Raw genomic sequence first — 21,187 nt, forward strand, 5'->3', positions numbered from 1 at the left:
ATGGCTAGCTAAACCTTCCGCTTATATGGCAACGTTAAAAATACCGATAAAATAACAACATTACGTGACAAAATATAGTACAAATAAAAGAAAAATAACACTTTTATATATAATTTTTTTAACAAGTTTAAATTGAAAACAACGTTAAAACCTATTATTTTGTTGGATAAAAAAAAACACATTTTTTATACGCGTGCATGCACAATCAACATTTTTCAAAAGACCAAAAATGGGGAAAATACATTTTTACAAAACGCAGCACTAGCAGGTCAAACAACGGATGTTCTTAACCCCTGCTGACTGCCATGGCGATTGCTAATTAAACGGACACCAGATTTAACAAATTGGATCTTAATTATTTATTTAATGCCAACAGAAAACTTTCGGAAAAGATGGTATTCCGCAAACATGAGGTGCAAAAAATTGAACACCATATCCGGATTTGGACAAGAATTGTCTCTTTAGTGATGTTAGGAATAGAAACGGTATTTGAAAGGCCATTTATTTTTAAATACATTTTAACTGTTGGTCTTCATTTCACGATAGATTATACAAATGTTGAATTTGAAAAAAAATCTTTCATAACGACGCATTTCAGTACAACTTTCATTACCATAATGTTCTATTTGTTCTTTAAGGTGGTACCTAACACTACAGGGAGATAACTCTGTAAAATCAGCTAAACGTTTTAATTACGTTGTGTTGTTAAGGGAATATTAAGCTTCTCAATGATCAAAATAAGTGTTTGTCAAACTGCTATATAACCAGTGTAATGTTTCTGATAAATTGGTTGGTTAAAATGTTTTGAAATTTTCATGGTTTTATCAAAGGGTCAAAGTAAATACTTTTGTCAAAATTTTATGAAAATTAAACGAGCCAAATCAATTTTAGGGAAAGTGTTTGGTACCACCTTAAATTTACAAATATTTTCATGGTTTCGTTTTGCTTTTTTCTAAGACACTGCTGCAAAGTATATAGAGTGTAGGGGTCTTTTGAAAGACGAAGTCGTCAAGTAGATATACATTTCCCCTTTAGCTTCGTCGGCAAAGAACGATGTTATTTTTTTAAGGTATTTTAAAGTTATTACCAAATAAATAAATTTGGTGTATTTACTGTCTTCTGATTGGTTAAAAGTATTAGTTTTATTTTCAATGTTGTCAATTTTTATGGCGACACGCCCAATTTGACGTTGTGTATTCATACGCCAACATGTGTGTACGTCCGTTGTTAATGTTTATTAAAAAATATAAAAAGTTCTTTGAGCCTTATTTTTGATAGAAATTTATTTATAATGAATGGCAATAATTTATTTTGAATTTATTGACCCATAAAATTTTATGGTTCAATAAATTCAAAATAAATAATAGCCATTCATTAATGACAAAATGTCTAATTTATATAATATTCATTCACATTGAATTGATATTTTGAAGATGCTGACTCATCTTTTTTACGGCAACCTAGAAACATACAGAAATTCTCATATAGAAATGAAAGCTATACAAAATTCTTTATACAAAATTTCACTTTTTCTATAAAATAGATACTTAATCAGAACGAAATGGAGAGATATATGTGAAATATTCAAATTAATTGGCAAAAGGCTTAAGATGATCCGGTTTGATCATTGCAATAAGCATGAATGAGATATTGCTACGGGACTTCCGATTAAACTCCACTGTTCATTCATAGAAAAGGCAAATATAAGAATGGAAACGTTGAACAGAAGAATTGAGCCCGATGTCCTATTTATCTGACTTTTTGTATAGAACAGGAGCAGGCCAAGATTAAAACGATTCAGTTAAAATTCAATAATTTTGTTAATTATGTCTAAGTTATCACGTTAAAACCAATGCAGAATCGGAATGCGTTTACAAACCCTCACTGATTGCTAGAGTATAACAAATATAATGCGAACAGGAGTTGTCGTTCTTGTGAGATCAATACAGACACAAATTATCAGTCATTGATTAATCCATCAAAGAGAGATACCCAGGTATATTATTTATGTGTTGTGTTGCATGTGTGCATGTGATTGCTTGTAACATTTAGACGTTTAATGTTTGTATGAATGCATGTCTTTATTTTATACAGATTATTCTACTAAATACGTCCATTATAAGCATGAGGACCACAGTTTCATTGTTGATACATTCTATAATTATTCTTCTCTTCGTATTGATTTGTTGTAGCTGAAGTGGACGACTGTTTGTGACATTACTCTAGCTGTATCACTTTACTGCTGTTTAATATAACACCGACGTAAAGAACCAGGTTAAGCATTGTTCTGTTTAGAGACAAACCATTTATCGGCCTAAAGTATAACATTAATTGAGCAAGTGCACTTCTATAATGTATTGAAGAGTAATGTGTGAGGAAATCACGACTTTATTTGTTTAAAATCAAATAGCAATAATTAAGACGTTCACAATAACCATTAACAAACATGCCACAATTACTTCTGCGTATCATTATAATCTAAGAACATTCTTTAGTTAAACCCCAAGTAACGAACTGCAGAAGGTAATAATGTTCTTCTTCCGTCCGTCTAAAATAAAATTTTGTGGCATTCATGGTTTGGTCAAGTCTTTTTAACATATTTACATAATTGAATGCAGTAAGGTTTACTCTCATAATAATGTACACCGCCCCACACAACAAAATAAAATACAAAACTCATAAATCATAGCTTATTCAAGTCTAAGCCTTGTAAAAATATCTACAAATTTGAATGTAGTAAGATTAACTAACTCACATTCTGAATAATTCCCCCTCCCCCTTCACCCACCAACAAAAGCCAATTAATTGTGTGTGATAAAAATTCAATTTATCTAGATAAATATTAAACAAATGACCGATCAACACACTAATTCACAAATGCGCGTAATTATCATTGTTGTTTGGTCACGAGTAGATTTTTTTTCGTAATTTGAAATCCTGGATTAATTATTCTTTTGATTACAAATAATTTCAAGAGAACTAGATAACGTTAAAATCAAAAAATACCTTTTTCTTTTTTCTGCGAGTTTTAAATCAGACATTTTGTTATATCAAAACGATCTACAAGTGCCACCCCCCCCCCCCCCCCCCCCCCAAAAAAAACGAAATCATCTGAAATGTATCATTTTACAGTCCAAAGATTCTGTGATATTAGACAAATCATATATAATTTTCCCCTTTATTTGTATGTGTAATATTATATCTCATGTATTTTAAAATACGACTCTTTCCGTGGCCCGGTATTTGCATTCAACTTTCTGCTTTCTGGCTTTGGTATTTCGAACGCGTATCATTTAAGTTTTTTTTCATTATTTTGTTCACCGTCGTATCTATATATGACATAATTTGTAATTTATTAGAAACTGTGTTTACCTATTAACTACAATACTTAACATAATAGTATTATATAGACATTTCTTATTTTTTAACACCGTAACGTCTAGATGACTTCCGACTTTTTTGGCGTTGTCTCAACGACTTATAGCCCTCATATTATCTTGCCGAAAGAAGTAAAAATAGTTTTATAGAAACTTAAAAGACAAATAAGTCCAATGTCTACAAATAAGACACATTACCGAAATCATCAGTCGACTCGTTTACTTAAGTTATTGCTCTATAATGACGATTTGTTTCCATTCTTCCTTATTATTTTGAAAACCATAATAGATAGAAAAAAAATACCAGTAATACGAGATATACAAATATGTCAACATGGCTGTTATTGTCAGTTAACTCTTTAGAGCGTTATTACCCTTTCATGATGATGTTTATTTAAAAAAATGGCTGAAGATGCAGGTGAGCGACACAGGCTGTTTGGGGCCTCTTGTTTTGTTCATGTTTCTGTTATCGTCGCAAAAATTTTAGTTTACTGTTCCTGCACCGCACAGAAAATTAATTTATACATTATAAAAGGCATAATCATTTGGATTTTTACATATTCCTATTTTCTTTATTTTTCAAATAATAGTCCGTGCATGGTAACGCAATTCTTCAATTTATGAAAACGTGATTGTAGTGACGCCTCCATCGTGTATACGTTTTCATGCTGTTAGCACTCGAACACACCTGATTATCAGTTAATGTTGACAGACATAGTTTACATCAGTAAATCAACAGGTTATTGTAATCACGTGACCCGTGATAATACAGATGTTTGTAACTTTTACTTTACTCACGACGTAATCATTCACGATTCAGTCAGATAGGAATAAATTCACAATGAAACATTATGATTTTGATAAACAGTATTTGTCTTGTTAAATAAATTACACAATAAAAAAACATGCTAGAAAATCATTCCTATTTCATGACAAATTGATATTGCTGATAGGAATTAACAAGAGTTACGTAACATCATGTTCATAGTTCCTTTCTTAGTACTAACCGTTCCTGTTTTATTTCAATTATATTTTAATTATTTCGCAATTTTAAATCTTCACATGACCAATCAGATATATCGTTGATGTTAAAAGAAGAGCCTTTATAGTTAACAGTGAGAACTAAAACTAATTAATATATGTTAATTGTCCCCCGCTAATGCACTTATTTTTTAAATGCATACGTTGTCTTTCTAAGCACGTACACACTCGCAATTCGAGCACATGAGTATTTGAAAATGCAGTTGACTAACAGATCCGAAAAGCGATTACATCTTACAACTTCTCACTGTCAGGTTGATGACCAACCATTGAGATATGCTGTTGAGTTGTACTAAATAAATGTGTTCGTTCAACATGTTGAAAAAATTTATGGTAAAAATTGATTGCGCTGAACATACAATTTTCTTTATAATTTTAATAGGAAAGGGACATAAATCCTGTTAAATATTGATTAGCGCTGAAATCGCCCTAGGCATTGCTGATATTAATAATTGATATACTTTTCATAAATATCATATAAAGATTATATATAATACAATTTTGTGCATAATTTTATTTCCAAGGCCTTCAAAAATGATTTTGGAGCTCGCCCAAGACATTGCTTTTTAATGTCTTTATATATAAATCTGAAAAGAATTGCATATGTACATGTGAGTGCGCTAACTAGACCTGGTGAACGCCTGTTTTTCCTATCTCTTTTAAGATGGACCGTTTCGGTCTACATGCAAAATAAATCAGCAAATATTAAAAACCATGAACATGTTTTTGTCTAGGATTTGCTGTTAGATGTTTTAAATTAGCCATCAATCAGTCGGTTATGTTGAGTATCGTACGTTTACTACCACTTGGTCAGTGCCACGGATAATAGACACTCAGAACATTGCAGTGCCATCCATTCAATAACCAATAATAAATATGGCACTACAATGTTCTGTTATTTGTTAAAACCTACCATCTACTACTAAGGAGAAGGCATCGGAAAAAAACCTTGTTCTCTCAGTAATCGAAACGTATAATGTAATTTAACATAATGCTGTCAATGTTTACAAGAAATATGCAAACAAAAATTGCCAAACTATCTGATTTTTATATAGCATTCCATTGATACTTTTAGACGGGTTGCATGCAACTTTACTCACTAAATGTATTTTGCCATAAGATGCCCCGTACAGAGATGTTGAAATGAGTGAAACATCTGATTTTTGCAAGGCTGTTTCTCACATTAAATTTAAATTACTAAAGCTTTTAATTAAAGTTTTAACTAAATTGTTAAACCGTTCAAAGAGCGAAGTACATACTAGTATGTGTTGATTTAAAGTTTGTGTTGTTATGGTTTTTTTTAAATTTTCATTAACGTTTTGTTCACCATTGAACCCGAAGTTGGTTGCAAATAATTGCAAATAACCAATGTATTGGACATTATTCCATCAAATGTGCGTCTTGTGAACTAAAAGTCTTATGAACTAAAATAGGTTTTACTTGCTGACCTTTTTAAAGTTATTTAGGCCGTTTAGTTGCGTTGTCTCCTTATTTTTTCTTTGTTTAGTGGAACAATGACTTTGGATTAGATTTCATAACATTATTGATTTACCTATTTCCTTCTTTATTCTTTATCAGATACCCTATTTAATCATGAAAATTCACAAGGAAGGTTAATTAACCAAGAAGTTTATACGGTACGTATTACATCTTTTAGCTAATTGTATCCTTTTTTTTATGAAATTGCATGGTACCCAAATAAAGTTAATAATATTTTGCATTTCTTTCCAAATATAAATCTATAGTAACATCAGAGCGAAACGACGGCAATGTGTTGTACTAAGTTTCAATGTAACCTGTTTGTAGTATTGACGTCATGTTATGTTTTATGACAAGATAAATGTAGTGAAGCACAGTGTTGCATTTCGAGAAGACAGGCAGTTCTTTGTTTATTGTATTAGAAAATAGAAAAAAGCCTGTATTTTTGTATTTGAAATCATATCTGCTTTGATACAATCTTTTTAATACCAACATATAGTATTAAAAACTCGTCAAAAATGCTGTATTATAAGCATTTTCACAAAAAACAACGTGATGTTTAAAACGCACACACACTTGCACATTGTATGCTTGAAAGTATTGTTAAATATGTTGATGTCACAAAGTGTTATTTTATTTCCAGATGGCAATAGATAGTATTCCATTCAACCGTAACTGTATAGCTGCCAGGGTTGCTTTAGCGGTTTACCTGTCTGGTTTTCTCTGCTTTCTGATTGGACTGGCCACACCAAACTGGCTTCATGTCGACCAAGGAATGCAAGGCGGACTATGGAGTGCTTGTTATTATGTCCAAGACGTTGGTTGGACCTGCAATCAATATAAATTGCAGCCAGGTTGGCACCACATTTATTAACATTTATATGTTTCATAAAACTATATCGAACTATAAGATGATTTTATCTTTATCATGGTTATACATGTGGTTTGATAGCCAATACGACAACCACCCAAAAGAGCTAAAATGAAGTGGATGTAAGCTATTATAGGCACCCGTACGCCCCTCCCCAAGTTTTGTTGTAAACTGGTATCAATAGAACTCTTACTAATAAGACAACCACATTTACTTCAGTCTAACAGGGTATTTAATTTGAAACTTGGATTTTTAATCAATGATTTGAATAAAAATCTTTAATTGTTTTTTTCTTAACTTGAACGGCGGGTAAATGATGACACTATATTATTAATGTGAAAATAATTTTACAATGATGGCATAACACATATTTTGACGAATGTCTTTTAATAAGTACTGATTGCTAGCACTAGGTCTTTACAAGTCTCGGTAGACTTAGTTCCCGAGGGTATCATCAGCTCCGCAGTCAGTGCTTCGGTAGTTACATGTCTAACGACTTTTTCAAAAAAATCCTATTTATAAATTAATTCGTAAATAATTAAAGGCGTAAGTTTCCAACTCTATTATACAAAGTTGACCTTAAATGAATTTTGCTTATGTTTTTAGACCCCTTTTTGTCAAATAGCTCTAAATAGATATACCGTTGGTTTTCCTGATTGAATGGTTTTACACTAGTAATTTTGGGGCCCTTTATAGCTTGTTGTTTGGTGTGAGCCAAGGCTCCGTGTTGAAGGCCGTATATTGACCTATAATGGTTTACTTTTATAAATTGTTATTTGGATGGAGAGTTGTCTCGTTGGCACTCACACCCCATATTCCTATATCTATATAGAAAGATGTGGTATGGGTGCCAATGAGACAACTCTTCATCCAAGTCACAATATAGGTCAAGGTACAGTCTTCAATAGGGAGCCTTGGCTCACACCAGACAGCAAGCTATAAAGGGCCCCAAACAAATACTAGTGTCAAACCATTCAAACGGGAACACCAACGGTCTAATCTATATAAAAAACGAGAAACACTTATGAACCAAATAAACAAACGACAACTACTGAACATCAGACACACTATAAAATATCAATTGGATGGCTGAACTCAATCAAACAACATTTATACGTATTTATGCTTCTTTTGCTCTCAGATATATTTGTTTGAGTGTACCTGATGAATGTTAATCAAGCAATGCATCTTGGACGAACGACAATTATACAATGTATTTCTCGTTGTATATCTCTTAATATTAATATTTTGACATTTTTTTTGTATATTCATACCACAAACACAACTGAAACGTTTATTATTTCATATCGGTTGAGAATAAGATTCTCTTATTGGATTAAAAGGGGTCACATGACATTCATTATTCTTCAGTAATAAATTCCAGCGGTCATTAACAGAAAAAAACGGACCAGAAAACCGGTCGTTAACAAACTTTTACATGATAATGACCGGTGGGGCGTGGTTTCCGTCTGATAATGACCGTTGGGGCGTGATTTCTCTGTTATAAATGTCCGATGGGGCGTGGTTTCTCTTTTTAGAGAGATGTACCTTTTATGAAAAATGTTCCTGTTTTTAATATATGATTATATTTAATGTTTATTATATGTTTTCGTTAATTATAAAATTGAAGATAACTTGATTAATAAGTATTTATATACTGAAAACATGCACTTAAATGAATGGCAGTATTACTACGACTGGTCTTCACTCTTTGCCATAGAAATCGTACAACTACTCAAGTTCGTTGTAGGCATTTTGAATTTATGAGAATTTTCCAAAACATGGTTTCTCAATGAAATAAACATAATAGTTCTTGAAAAACTGGTCATTATCGTGATACATGGACTGCCCGTCGGGCAGTGTTATTGACTGCGACAGCGATAATGACCTCGCCTTCGGCTCAGTCATTATCACTATCTTAGTCAATACCACTGTCCTGAGGGCAGTCCATGTATCACGATAATGACCAGTTTTTCAAGAACTATTATATTTAATACAAAGTTATTTTCTTATTATTTTCAAATGATAATGTATATTTCTACAAATTTTATTTATGCAGTTCATGGAGTATTACAATGATTTGCTTCTTACTTGGCCTATTAAATAATTGAGTATAATTCAATATTTCAGAGTTTATTCCCGCAGTACAAGCTTTGGCGATAATCACATTACTGTTTTACATTGTTGAGTTTGTCGTAATGGTAACAGTAATTATATTGGTTTTGAGGAATGTTGGCTTTGGAGACTATTGGAATCCTAAGAACATATCACTGGTTTCATCCCTTGTTACCTTTTCTGCAGGTATGCACATTTAACAAATTATCAATCAAAATTGAACAAGAAGAATGTAAATCGCCCAAACGTATGGATAATCGGTGTTCGTTTTTAGTTATTAAGTTGTTGTTTTACTATATTTAAAGCATCTACCATTAAACATATCGTTAATTACATCCACAAAGGCGGCAACATTGTTTTAGCTTGTTGCAAAGAATATATATAGTCAGTGGCGTAGCTAAGTCATTTTTATGTGTACGCCCGAATCTCGGCGAGGGGTCTGAGGACCCCAAACGGGTCCATGTCAAACAATTGCTGGTGGTGGGTTAGAGCTATGGAGCGAAACCCCGGAAGCTAACGAGTTATCGAGAATGGATACCATTCCTGTCATTAAAGAATTATCAGTTGCAACATACTTTAGAATCTAAATGATTTATTTGTTATGTTAAATCAAATTCATTTTGTTAATTTGAAATATAATGGTCATTGAATTTAGAGAAATTTCAAAACCAGTAACTTTAGAATATGTTTAAAGAGAGCCGTGGGGGCACTCAACCAACAAAAACTCCTTTTTATGTCAAAATTTCGTAAATGAACATGTAATAATTAATCTTTAGAGAAGTTCAGATGCAATATTAGATATCGTAAAGGGTTCTGTGGAACCCTGGTTCTCGTCTGAGATTTTCCCGTACAAAGTGAATCCATTTATCAGTCCAATACAGGAAAAAAATATCAAACATTTTCTTTAGATATTTTGTCCTTGATCTGGAATATTAGTTTCGGCCAAATTGCATGACAATCTATAAAGCGGGTTTATGCATTAATTATTTTTAAAAAAGCCATACAGTCTGTCAGTTGAATACTGAAAAATGAATGAACAAAATTTTCCCAAGTCAGGAGCCTCTGGCCTTTGTTAGTCTGGTATGATTTTAATCTTAGTTTCTTGTGGATATTTCGGAGTTTAGTATGACGTCCATTATCACTGAGGTAGAATACATTTTTGTTTAGTGGCGAGCTTAAGCACGGCTCTGGTTTCGAGAGTTTCTCGCTGCATTGAAGACCTATTGGTGGCCTTATGCTGTTGTCTACTCTTTGGTCGGGTTGTTGTCTCTTTGACACATTCGGTTCCCTATTTCCATTTTCAATTTTAGTTTCAAAACTTTGCCTCAGACGAAAAATGTAAAAATTGCTTGGATTCTGCTAAAGTTGTATTTAATTCGATGAAATTTTGACAAGGCAATTGTTGTGTAAACCATGCAGACTGTTTTCTATTAGTAGCGGCAGTCCTGTTATTTTTGTCCGTAAAACACGGGGAAAACTAACTGCATATAGTTTCAATATTATGCTCTCAATCAGTTTACTCTTTTAAACAGTTTCAGTTCAACATCCGTAAAATTTAACAAAGTTTTGGCAAAGTTATTGTTATTTAAAAAAAAAGTTGAACAACATACTGAACGTTATGCCGCCGACGAAATTTAGGATCGCAATGTCTCGCTTTGTATGACGTCATAAATATGTACCGTTCGGCTCGACAAAACTGTTAACCACAAAACCAATCTAAGCAGATAATGAATTGCTTTAAACAAATGGGAAGTGAGTATAGAACTCACAGAACAGATTCAGACTTGACAGAAAATGAACGAATAGATAATATGATACCATTTGGCTGAAAAGTAAATTTCGTCAATTTGATCCGCAATTACAAGCCAATGAAAAAAGAATTATAAAGCTGATGTGCTTCTAACAAGTCCTTTTTTATTTTCTTTAGATTAAATTTTTTTGTTATCAAAATTCAAGTGTACACCCGGGCGTTTTGACGTAAACGTAGCTACGCGCCTAACAGTTGTACTCTAATGCTGTTGCCCTTCTTAACAATATTTCGTATTGTCAATATATTTTGTACTTTTTTTATTACAGGTTGTTTGACTATCATGACGTTGATTGTAGAATATTTAGTACCTTCTATTACATTCTAACACAAATTGTTGTACTCTGATGACGTTGATTGTAGTATATTTAGTACCTTTTATTGCAGCTTGTTTAGTCTAAATGCTTTGATTGTAGTTCTTTTACATGTTGTTGACGATGGCGGTAATATGTAAAGTACCTTATATTCTAGGTGGTTTTACTTTGAACACGTTGATTGTAGTAAATTTGGTATCTTATATTCCAGGTGGTTTTACTTTGAACACGTTGATTGTAGTATATTTAGTACCTTCTATTGCAGGTGGTTTTACTCTGATGAAGTTGATTGTAGTAAATTTAGTACCTTATATTCCAAGTGTTTTTACTTTGAACACGTTGATTGTAGTATATTAAGTATCTTCTATAACATGTTGTTTTACTCAAATGACGTTGATTGTAGTATATTTAGTCCTATTACATACTATGACAAGTTGTTCTCCTCTGATGACGTTGGTTGTAGTAAATACTTACCTTCTATTACAGGTTGTTAAAGTCTGATGACGTTGATTGTAGTATATTTAGAACCTTCTTTTACAGGTTGTTGTACTCAAATGACGTTGATTGTAGTATATTTAGTCCTATTACATACTATTACAAGTTGTTCTCCTCTGATGACGTTGGTTGTAGTAAATACGTACCTTCTATTACAGGTTGTTAAAGTCTGATGACGTTAATTGCAGTATATTTAGTACCTTCTATTATAGGTTGTTTTACTCTGATGACATTAATTGTAGTATATTTAGAACTTTTTTTAACAGGTTGTTTACTTTGATGACGTTGATTATAGTATATTTAGTAAATTCTATTACAGGTTGTTTTAGTATGATGACGTTGATTGTTGTTGCAGTTAAAGGTAAAGACTACGTTGCAGACTTGCAAAAGGATCACTATGGCATCTTAACATATCAACAGTTAGGCATCGATTTAACCGGAAGTTACTCTATTGGATGGTCGTTTGGTGTAACAATCCTGTCAGCGATCATTACATTTATATCATTCTCGTTGTTTATATTTGAATATAAACTACTTCAGGCTCAAATAGCTTTGCCTACCGAAGATTCATGAATGACCTATACCTATCAAGTATTCCCGAATAAGGTTGTTCCCCTTTAGCGAATTCTTTACTGTTGTAGCCTCCCCAAGGTGTCTATAGTGTAGGAGTCATCAGTGTTCAGACTTTTGGTGTAGGACAAGACGGATAACCAAAGAGATCAACGAAACATTTCTTAAAACATATCAATGATAATTTATATACTCAGGAGACAGAACAGAAAATATCAAATTCTTATCGGCTACAGCGTACCAAATAAATTACCTGTGCAGGTTTTGTGTTATTTTATCGATAAATTACAAGGTAGATATATATGAGTTACATTTGAGTTCCTATTGAAGAGTTTTGAAAAACATTAAAACTTAATTGACCTTTGAATGAATATTTAATTTAACTTTAAGAAAATGCAATAGATACGTAAATAATCTTTTCGCAGTATAAAAAGTTTGTTATACATTTATTGCTATTGTTTACAAGAAGTTCACATGTTTGAATTTTAGAACTACTGATAAAATTTCCATAAATGTTTGTAAACATTCTTTATTTGGAAATATATATTTATATCATGTCTTTCAGTTGTTTATTTAGTTAAACTCTTTTATTTGTTCATTACATAAGGTTTTTGATACAAGCCAACTCGAACAAAACACTAGTAGGACCAAGACAAGTCGGTCCACGTTTTAAAGACAGCATGAAACAGTTCGAAGAAAAAGTAAAATCACAAAAGTACTGAACTTAGAGAAAAATCTAATCGGAAAGTCCATAATCACATGGCAAAATCAAATAACAAAACACACCAAAAACAAATGGATAAGAACTGTCATATTCCTGACTTGGTACAGGCATTTTCAAATGTAGATAATGGTGGATTAAACCTGGTTTTAAAGCGCTAACCCTCTAACTTTGATGACAGTCTCATCAAATTCCGTTATATTTACAATGATGCGTGAACTAAACAGACATAATAAATAAACAAACACATTCATTGATTTGCGTGTCTGGCGTCAGAAAATTTTGTACGTTACATTTATTTGTCGTTCAATGTATATACAAGCCATTTTAAAAATATCACATTGGCAATGTTAGCATACAGGGTTAAAAAAATCAAAAGTATGTAAGAATTAATTTCAGAAATAGACCGAGATTTAAAATAGTCCAAAAGACTAATTGGACCATTTATCGCCCATGAGCGATCTGGTGAATGAAAAGACGAAAACAATGTGTGAAAAGGCATAGTTGTTTAACTTGGGGTTGTGCATTCACAGACGCCTTAATGGTAGGAGCTGTTTGTGCGAATGTATTTAGTAAATGTTAAAAATCAAGGAGAAATACAAAAAAAACCTCATCAATATGGATATATTTAAAAGTCTAAATAAAGGCAACAGTAGAATATACCGCTGTTCGAAATTCATAAATCGATGAAATGAAGAAAAAAAAAGAAATAAACAAAAACGATCAATAGAAATAATTCATAAAAGCCATGAATGAAAGTCGCCCTGAAAGAGAAAAACAGACTTTCCGTCAAAAATCTGAGCAATTATTGTATACATATTTGTGGGAGGAGAAGAAAGTCGATTCAATAATGATAACAGATTGATCTCCAGTATTATTTAAGTGGTACGTGATGTCTTTTGAACCTCGATGGTTATTGAAATTGATAACTTGTGTCTCAGATGTGGTCCGACAATCGTTTACTTTTTCATTAGCAAACTATTTTGTTGTTGTTTTTTTTTGTCAAAAGCCAATAGATATTTTTTTTAAGATTCTTTTGACCTGGTCCTGATCTTTGTGGGTTTTTTTTAAATAAAAGAATCCAGTCATATAGTTAGGTCTTTCTACTTTTCTGTGGAAAGACCTATTGTATTTCTTCTTCTGATTATTATTTTTTTTTTCCGCCAAGTTTCAAAATTTTTGTTTCGCAATATGTCGCTTAGATATTTTGTATATTGTATCGTCCAGTTTATGCGCCTTAAATTTCACCCTGCTGAGACGAACAATTTTCTTTGTAAGAGTTATCTCCCTTTTCACTGTTTTTCCAATGTGTGCATCTTCTTTGTAACAGAAAAAGAAATCAACAAAATTCTTTTACAAATTGTTCGTTACATCCTCAGAAAAGTTTGGCCAATTTGTATCGAAGCGAATCGATGAAATTTTATAGGAGTTATCTACCTTCAACAAATAAATTTGTTGATGTTTTATTAACTCATAAACCATTAACTGTATAACCATGAAATGTTTTTATTTGGTCCTAACTAAGAAAATGAGGTTAAAGTCAAAGGTCAAGGTCAAATTTACAATTTTGCCTTTTCCTAGTTTTTGCATTTCCTCCGACACCTTAAAAGATATATGTAAATTAACAAGTGCAAAATGTTTGCTTTATTGTAATGAAGATCTGTTACATTTGGTCTGAATAAAGCTAAAGACTTCTTATAGGAGTTAGTGCCCCTAAAATGTCTAATTATAAGGTTAATTGATTATAACTTCAACTTGGATCATTATATAGCCATATGACCTACAAAAAAAGGTTGGGTGACATATGAACTTGAAAAATGACAACCGGAAGTGACCTCAAAAAAACTTGAAGTAGCAATTTTTGCACGTTTTTCATAGGAAAATTTACTAGGAACCCATATATTTTGTGATATAAATACCTTTACTCATCACTAAAGACTAGAAGTGGCTTTTGATCAACCGGAAGTAGCAAATTATCCACTGGTTTACATGAAAAGTATAGAGAAACTATATATTTTTGGAATCAGTGTGACAAAAGCTATCATATGAGACCGGAAGTGACATTTATTTCACAGGAAGCGGCTAATTAATTTCCTTATTTCACTCAAAAGTATATGGAAACCACTTTTTTTATCGTATCAGTATGTAAAATCTTATGGTTGGATGCCAATTTTAACTTTGAGTGAACAGGAACTAACTTTTTATCAATCGCTTTGAAAATTTATGTGGCAAAGACCTTCAATTGTTCTCTGAACAATTGGTTTTTTAATTTTACTTGCTCTCTTTATGGACGATATCTTTTTCTAAATGCATTTTAAAGTTTTTTTTCGTTATCTAATAGAGGAATGGGCTCAATTAATGCTCAATCAATGCTCAATCACGGTGTGTAATAACTAGGTTGAGGTTATTGTTTTGAAAGTTTTGTTCTTGTCTTCTTAGTTTGATTGATTTAGATATATGTCAAAAATAATGAAAAAATGCGTTGTTTGATAATTATTGGTAGTGACAACTTATCTTGAAAAGAGTTTTTTGCTTGACGTGACCTAGATCAATCAAATTCAAATGCGTTCAGTTTTTCAGAAAAAACCTTTTAGAATTTTTTTAAAATATAAAATGCATATAGTTTTAATAAATCGAGGTCAAGTAATGCCTTAAATCTTAAATAACGTTTCAGTCATACTATGTGGTTCACATATTGAACTTTAAAGACAATCGACTGATCGTCGTTTTGATTTATAATATCATTTTTCTAAATGTTAATTTCAAGTGTCGAGGAGAAAATGTTTTTATACATTGTTCTTCTTTAGGGTTTAATCGTACTTGTGATAATGTATTTTGAGGGCCATTATTGATGAGTTAGCTAGTTGATTAAAATTATCAGACAAATGACTTCCCACAGTCTTTTTGAGTATCAAAGCATTAACTCGGGGAAAATAGGTCATTTTTTTTTTATCTATTTGATTGAATATTATTGGATCCTCCACATTGCCTCCAAATATATTTTAATTTTATCTATGTTGTACTTCTCATTGATATGTAACCTTCATTTTCATCTGAATCTTTAATCTATAGAATAATCGGTTATATATGACTGGAGTCGGTAATTACAAATAACAATTGACCTTCTGTTTCCGTTGTAATTGGTCTTTTTTTTTGGTTACAGTATGAGATATAATTTGTTTGTCTAAGACCCTACCCTTGCAATGATTTTTGTACATTTATGAAGGGATCAGTTTGTTTTCTTTTCTGTCATATGATCTATCACTTATTTATTTATCTTTTTTTACATTTTTTTTCTTCTATTCAGTTTAATTGTATTTTTTGTACTGTTATTTTCGGAACATCCCTTTTTCTTTCATTATTATAAATAAAGGCAACAGTAGTATACCGGTGTAATCCAATCCGGGATTCAAACCTAAACCGAGGTTAACACATCAACTATAAATGGAAACATAGGGACAACAGGAACAATGAGGTGTAACAAAAACAACTGTCATATTCTTGACATTTTAAGAACCTGGTTTAATGGTTAGCTTAACCTCCGGCTTGATGACAATGTTAAAAATACCGATACAATGACAAAACTACGTGACAGAAATACAGCACAAACACACGCAAGAACATTCTTCACGGAGAAAAGCACACACAAATAATACAATAGTCGACACAACATGCAAGCCACAGAACAACAATTAAAATCACTAAAATAATGAACTCCTTGGAAAATTACCCAAAATATCATTAGTTAGTTTAGACACAGACACATCGTATAGATAATCCAATCGTGATGATGTCAATAAAATTTTAAAAGTGTCATTTTAATCGTTCCTCCTCTTAATTGTGTTGGAGCAGTTTCTGCGAAAGGAGCACACTCCTGTATATTTAAATTAGTATTATGTGAAGTATCAATTGTGATACACAAAGAAATCAAAACAAGAACAACACGTTTTACAGTGAATCGAAATCCAAATGCACGAACACTAAGACATTAGTTTAAATGATAAATAAACAAAATATAAACAAACCTTATGTAAAGGGTAGAAAGATGACGGTATAACCTATCTGCAAAGAAGGATCAGATAAAAATGGTCATAAATCTGTTGTTGGTAACAATACAGAAAAATAGGAGAGAAGCTTGAAAAAGAAAAAGGTAAAGGTTCAGTAACGTACCAAAGAGAAGCCAGGCAAAAGAGGGAGAGTCTCACAACGTATTGCTCGTGATCAATCTGCAAGAAATGACCCTAATAATCATGGCATTAACAATAAACATTTTCAGGTTTGAGCGATGTTAAGATGTATAGATGAATACCAGAACATTCAGGGTCAAATAAGATTCAAAATATATCCTCTAGAATTAGCAATTATATACGACGAACAGTATGATCATGGTCTTCATTTGAACATGTGCTTAATCATTAGATTGTTTTCTTTTTCTTTTAGTAAATTCATCCTTTCTCAGAGCACCTGTGTCACACACTAGAATGAAAATATACTACAAACTCGGTGTAGTCAGGAATATGACAGTGGTTGTCCATTCGTTTGATGTGTGTGAGCTTTTGATTTTGCTATTTGATGAAGGACTTTGCAATTTGAATTTTCCTCTGAGTCTGGTATTTTTGTGATTTTACTTTTTTTTTCAAAGCACTGACGAAATGTTCAAAATCATAAGAGATTTCTTTTAGTTATTTCATTCGTTCTTGGAGAACCCATACCAATCAGAGACAGAACTTGACTGGCACCTTTCGAGAAAAAAAACAACACTATAGTTCGTTTCTGTGTTCGTGACATTTTAATGTTGTGTCGTCATTCTCTTATATTTAATGCGTTTCCCACGGTTTTGGTTTGAGACCCGGATTTGTTTTTTTTTTCTATCGATTTATAAGTTTTGAACATCGGTATACTACTGTTGCCTTTATTCAAAGTAGCAGCACTTGGAAATATTTTCTTTAGGTATTAGTGTTACAGGTTGCCTTCTCCTCTGAGTTATTTCCTCCGTTCTAGGAGCACCTGTGTAACATCAATACAGAAGCTACTCTATGGAAGAAGAACTGACAAACTAATAAAAACTATCAAAATAATGTTTCAGTACATAAACATAGTTTGAAAAACACAAACTCAAGCTGTGTATCACCATTAAAAAATGTCAAGTAGCCTTCAAGCCGCGCTTCTAGTATACACATATGTTTCAATTCATTGCAAATGAACAGAGTCATTTACCAAACTAATAAAAGCGGTCATGACGAACATTGTACTTATATGAACAAGGAAGACCTGATAAATAAATAGATAAAGAAATGTCACTGCATGTCAATAGATAAGGTTTTTATAAAGGTGTACAATTAAACACAATGCTGTTTATATATCTATTGTTCTGTGTATTGCATTGCTCACAAGGGGAAAAAGATGAGCCGAGCTTAGAAAAAAAGCTAGGTGAGAAAAAATAGTAATCAGTATTTAATAATTTCATGGCTTAATTGTTTGAATATAATAATGTTTTGTTCTTCGTTTCCTCATGTAAATGTTAATAAATGACAAACCTTTAGGGTAATGACTCTCTATGTATTCCAATTGATGAATCTTTTTTTTAATATTTATAAATATATTTTTTTTTTATTTTTAATAATAAAAGTAATGATACCTGAGTCAGAGATGATTTAAAGCTTCTTTTTTTTTATAAACATTGCTCACACATGTTGAACATGTAACTAACGCGTGTCATAAATTGATTGTTGCCACAAAATATACTTACATGAGCAACACAACGGTAGTCACGTCTTGGTAGGGTCTGTTAACCCTTCCTGTGAACATGTGATCACCCCATTTTGTTTTTTTGGGGTTCGTATTGTTCAGAATTTTCTTTTTATGGATACTTTTTGTACTGTTATTTGTCATTGAGACATATTTCGTTTTTCGTTATGTCATCGTTAGTTTGTTTTCAACTTATCAGTTTAAATATCCTTTTGATATCTTTCATCTCTCATTTGCTTGATAGAGCTGTCTTTTAACTTAATAATTTAATTTGAAATAAAATTTTCAGACAGAATGATGTATCAATTTCACATCCCGAAAGAATTACTACTAAGCGGGTCGTGACTTCAGATATCTATAATTTATTTTAAATATACTTTTTATAAAAGGTTTTTCTACCCTTGGTATCAGCAATGTTTAGCTTTTTGAATCATTAGTTTCCAGTGCTCTTCAATATTGTTTTACACTATACTATTTTGTTTCAAACGCCCCTGCTTAGTCTTAACCTAACAAAACGGCGTTTGGTGTTTAAGTCTGATGAGTACTTACAACCACTTGGCCGATGCAATTGCTGGTGGAAGTTCTATTCCCTGAGGATTTCGCCAGTCCAGTAGTAAGGTCTTCCTTATAGACATCCTATTCCTAAGGAAAAAACCTTAGTATTTCAAAAATCAAAGTTTTGTTAACAGTTGATTTATAATTACTAGTATTTAAACATATTAATGATAACTCAAGTCAACACAGTACTGACTACTGAGTTGGTAATACCCTTGGACCTCCTTATCGTATTTCACCGAAATTTGCGTCTGCCGTACTAAATCATTTGTCTGATATCCTTGATATGATTTCCAGGAATATATTTTTTTTTCTTCAGGGAAAAATAAAAACACAATAGCAGTTTGATGGAATGATACGAATTAATTTTAAATATTTTACAGAATTATTGGCAGACAAAGTAAACATGATTTTGGAAGAGAATAAAGATCTCAATAAATTAGTAAGGTATATGTCGCAAAAAATTAACAATCTTGAGCGTGAAGCTCAACACAGAAAAGATGTTGACACTGACACTGATTCGAAATATGCCGTTATGAGGGACAAAAGGCTACTAATGAACGGTAAGATAATCATTAACGATTATTACAACTTTGAATTAATTGAAAACATCGATAAAACACCGAAAAAATATAAGATACAAAGACTTAAATAATTAAATTTAAGATAAGAACGTGTTAATGTAACAATTTTTTTCGCTAGCACATGGTGAGTTTTTATAACCAAAAAATGATGAACCTAAATAAATTGTCGAATATTTATCTAGAAATTTCAGTTTGAAATACAAAAAAAAAACAAAAAAAAAAACTCCATTAATTGGAGTTTAACATCAATTATTCATTGTCTTTTTAAGGATTGCTCCCTCAACAAGAATTCGATACTGTAGCTTTTTCAGCTACATTGAACCATGAAGTGACGCTTGGAACCCATCAAGCAATTGAATATGACAATGTCATTACTAATATTGGTCATGCGTACGATGCTCGCCATGGACATTTCATAGTACCCTTTAAAGGATTATACCTCATATCAGTGACAGGATACAACTCGCCAACGATCAATGTATTCCTTGAACTCGTTCGCAATAGCCAAGTCATTGTTAACATGTACTCTGATGGTAGAGGTGGTGGACAATCTGGCCTGACAGAAACATTGATTTTGAGCTTGGAGAAGGGTGATATGGTTTGGGTACGTGGTCGTTCATCTGGTCCCAAGATCTACGGTTCTCCAACTGAAAATTGCAATTCATTTTCTGGCTATAGCTTACAGAAGTTGTAATTAAAAAGCATATTGAAATTTAATAGAAGTTCTTCTTATGTTACTCATATGATGACAAACATTTCTGTAAAGCAATTTATATAAAAAAAAAAATCTGTTACTAGTAAACCAAAATTATCAAAAACGTTTAGGTGAATGATTAATCATGTTTCCTTAAACAGTGAGTGCGCTTACTCAGTTAGGTTGACATGTAAAAGACAGATAGGTGCCTATACTTTTTACATAAGATATGATGTTTCCTTAAACAAAAACGTTTTTTCTCTAAAACAAAATTAAAATAATACAACAGTATGGTAGAGGAGTGTATAAAAGGTAAAATCACAAAAATAACAAACACATTGAACGAATGGATAACAACTGTCATTTTCTGACTTGGTACAGGCATTTTCTTGCGTAGAAAATTGTGTACTAAACCTTGTTTTATAGCTAGCTAATACTCCCACTCGTATGACAGTGGCATACAATATAATTATATAGACAACAATGTGTGAACAAAACAAACAGACACAACAGGTAAAAATGTCAAAAGTAGGGCTACAGCAGTAATCATTGTGTTATTTTATTAATCACTACAAAAAAAAAATGTAAACAAACATTTACCATGGCACAATAAGACAATGACGGGATTTATAGGTACAGAGCCATGTCATGTGTAAAAAAGGAATAAAGGCAAAGCATATTACCAAACATGAAAGACAAGAATACAAAAAATATCATAGATCAGTAAAAGAATGACAGGATTTACAATTACAGAGCCACGTCCTATGTAAAAAAAAATAAAGAAACACAAAAAGGCATATAGACTAAGCATATAAG

At 32.0% G+C, this 21,187-nt stretch overlaps 2 protein-coding genes across 2 annotated transcripts; both read left to right on the forward strand.

Moving 5' to 3' along the window:
* The first annotated feature begins 1,890 nt into the window (after positions 1-1,890).
* LOC139503514 (uncharacterized) lies at positions 1,891-12,757 on the forward strand. The gene is made up of 5 exons (XM_071293310.1): positions 1,891-1,996; positions 5,997-6,055; positions 6,541-6,751; positions 8,899-9,069; positions 11,819-12,757. The coding sequence occupies exons 3-5, from the start codon at positions 6,541-6,543 to the stop codon at positions 12,070-12,072; spliced, it is 636 nt and encodes a 211-aa protein (XP_071149411.1). The 5' UTR covers positions 1,891-1,996; positions 5,997-6,055; the 3' UTR covers positions 12,073-12,757.
* Positions 12,758-18,100: 5,343 nt separating this feature from the next.
* On the forward strand, positions 18,101-20,399 carry LOC139503505 (complement C1q tumor necrosis factor-related protein 4-like). Its single transcript, XM_071293298.1, has 3 exons — positions 18,101-18,220; positions 19,477-19,656; positions 19,947-20,399. Exons 1-3 carry the CDS (start codon positions 18,139-18,141, stop codon positions 20,369-20,371), a joined length of 687 nt encoding a protein of 228 aa, XP_071149399.1. The 5' UTR covers positions 18,101-18,138; the 3' UTR covers positions 20,372-20,399.
* Positions 20,400-21,187: the final 788 nt, after the last annotated feature.

The sequence above is a fragment of the Mytilus edulis genome, chromosome 1 (assembly GCF_963676685.1).
Source record: "Mytilus edulis chromosome 1, xbMytEdul2.2, whole genome shotgun sequence".
NCBI lineage: Eukaryota > Metazoa > Mollusca > Bivalvia > Mytilida > Mytilidae > Mytilus > Mytilus edulis.

Excerpts from the sequence above, each read along its gene's own strand:
- LOC139503514 (XM_071293310.1), top strand. The coding sequence starts at position 6,541 with ATGGCAATAGATAGTATTCCATTCAACCGTAACTGTATAGCTGCCAGG. Across the intron at positions 6,752-8,898 it reads TCAATATAAATTGCAGCCAG|AGTTTATTCCCGCAGTACAA; the intron begins GTTGGCACCACA and ends TCAATATTTCAG. Across the intron at positions 9,070-11,818 it reads CCTTGTTACCTTTTCTGCAG|GTTGTTTTAGTATGATGACG; the intron begins GTATGCACATTT and ends ATTCTATTACAG.
- LOC139503505 (XM_071293298.1), top strand. The coding sequence starts at position 18,139 with ATGCTGTTTATATATCTATTGTTCTGTGTATTGCATTGCTCACAAGGG. Across the intron at positions 18,221-19,476 it reads GAGCTTAGAAAAAAAGCTAG|AATTATTGGCAGACAAAGTA; the intron begins GTGAGAAAAAAT and ends AATATTTTACAG. Across the intron at positions 19,657-19,946 it reads CAAAAGGCTACTAATGAACG|GATTGCTCCCTCAACAAGAA; the intron begins GTAAGATAATCA and ends TGTCTTTTTAAG.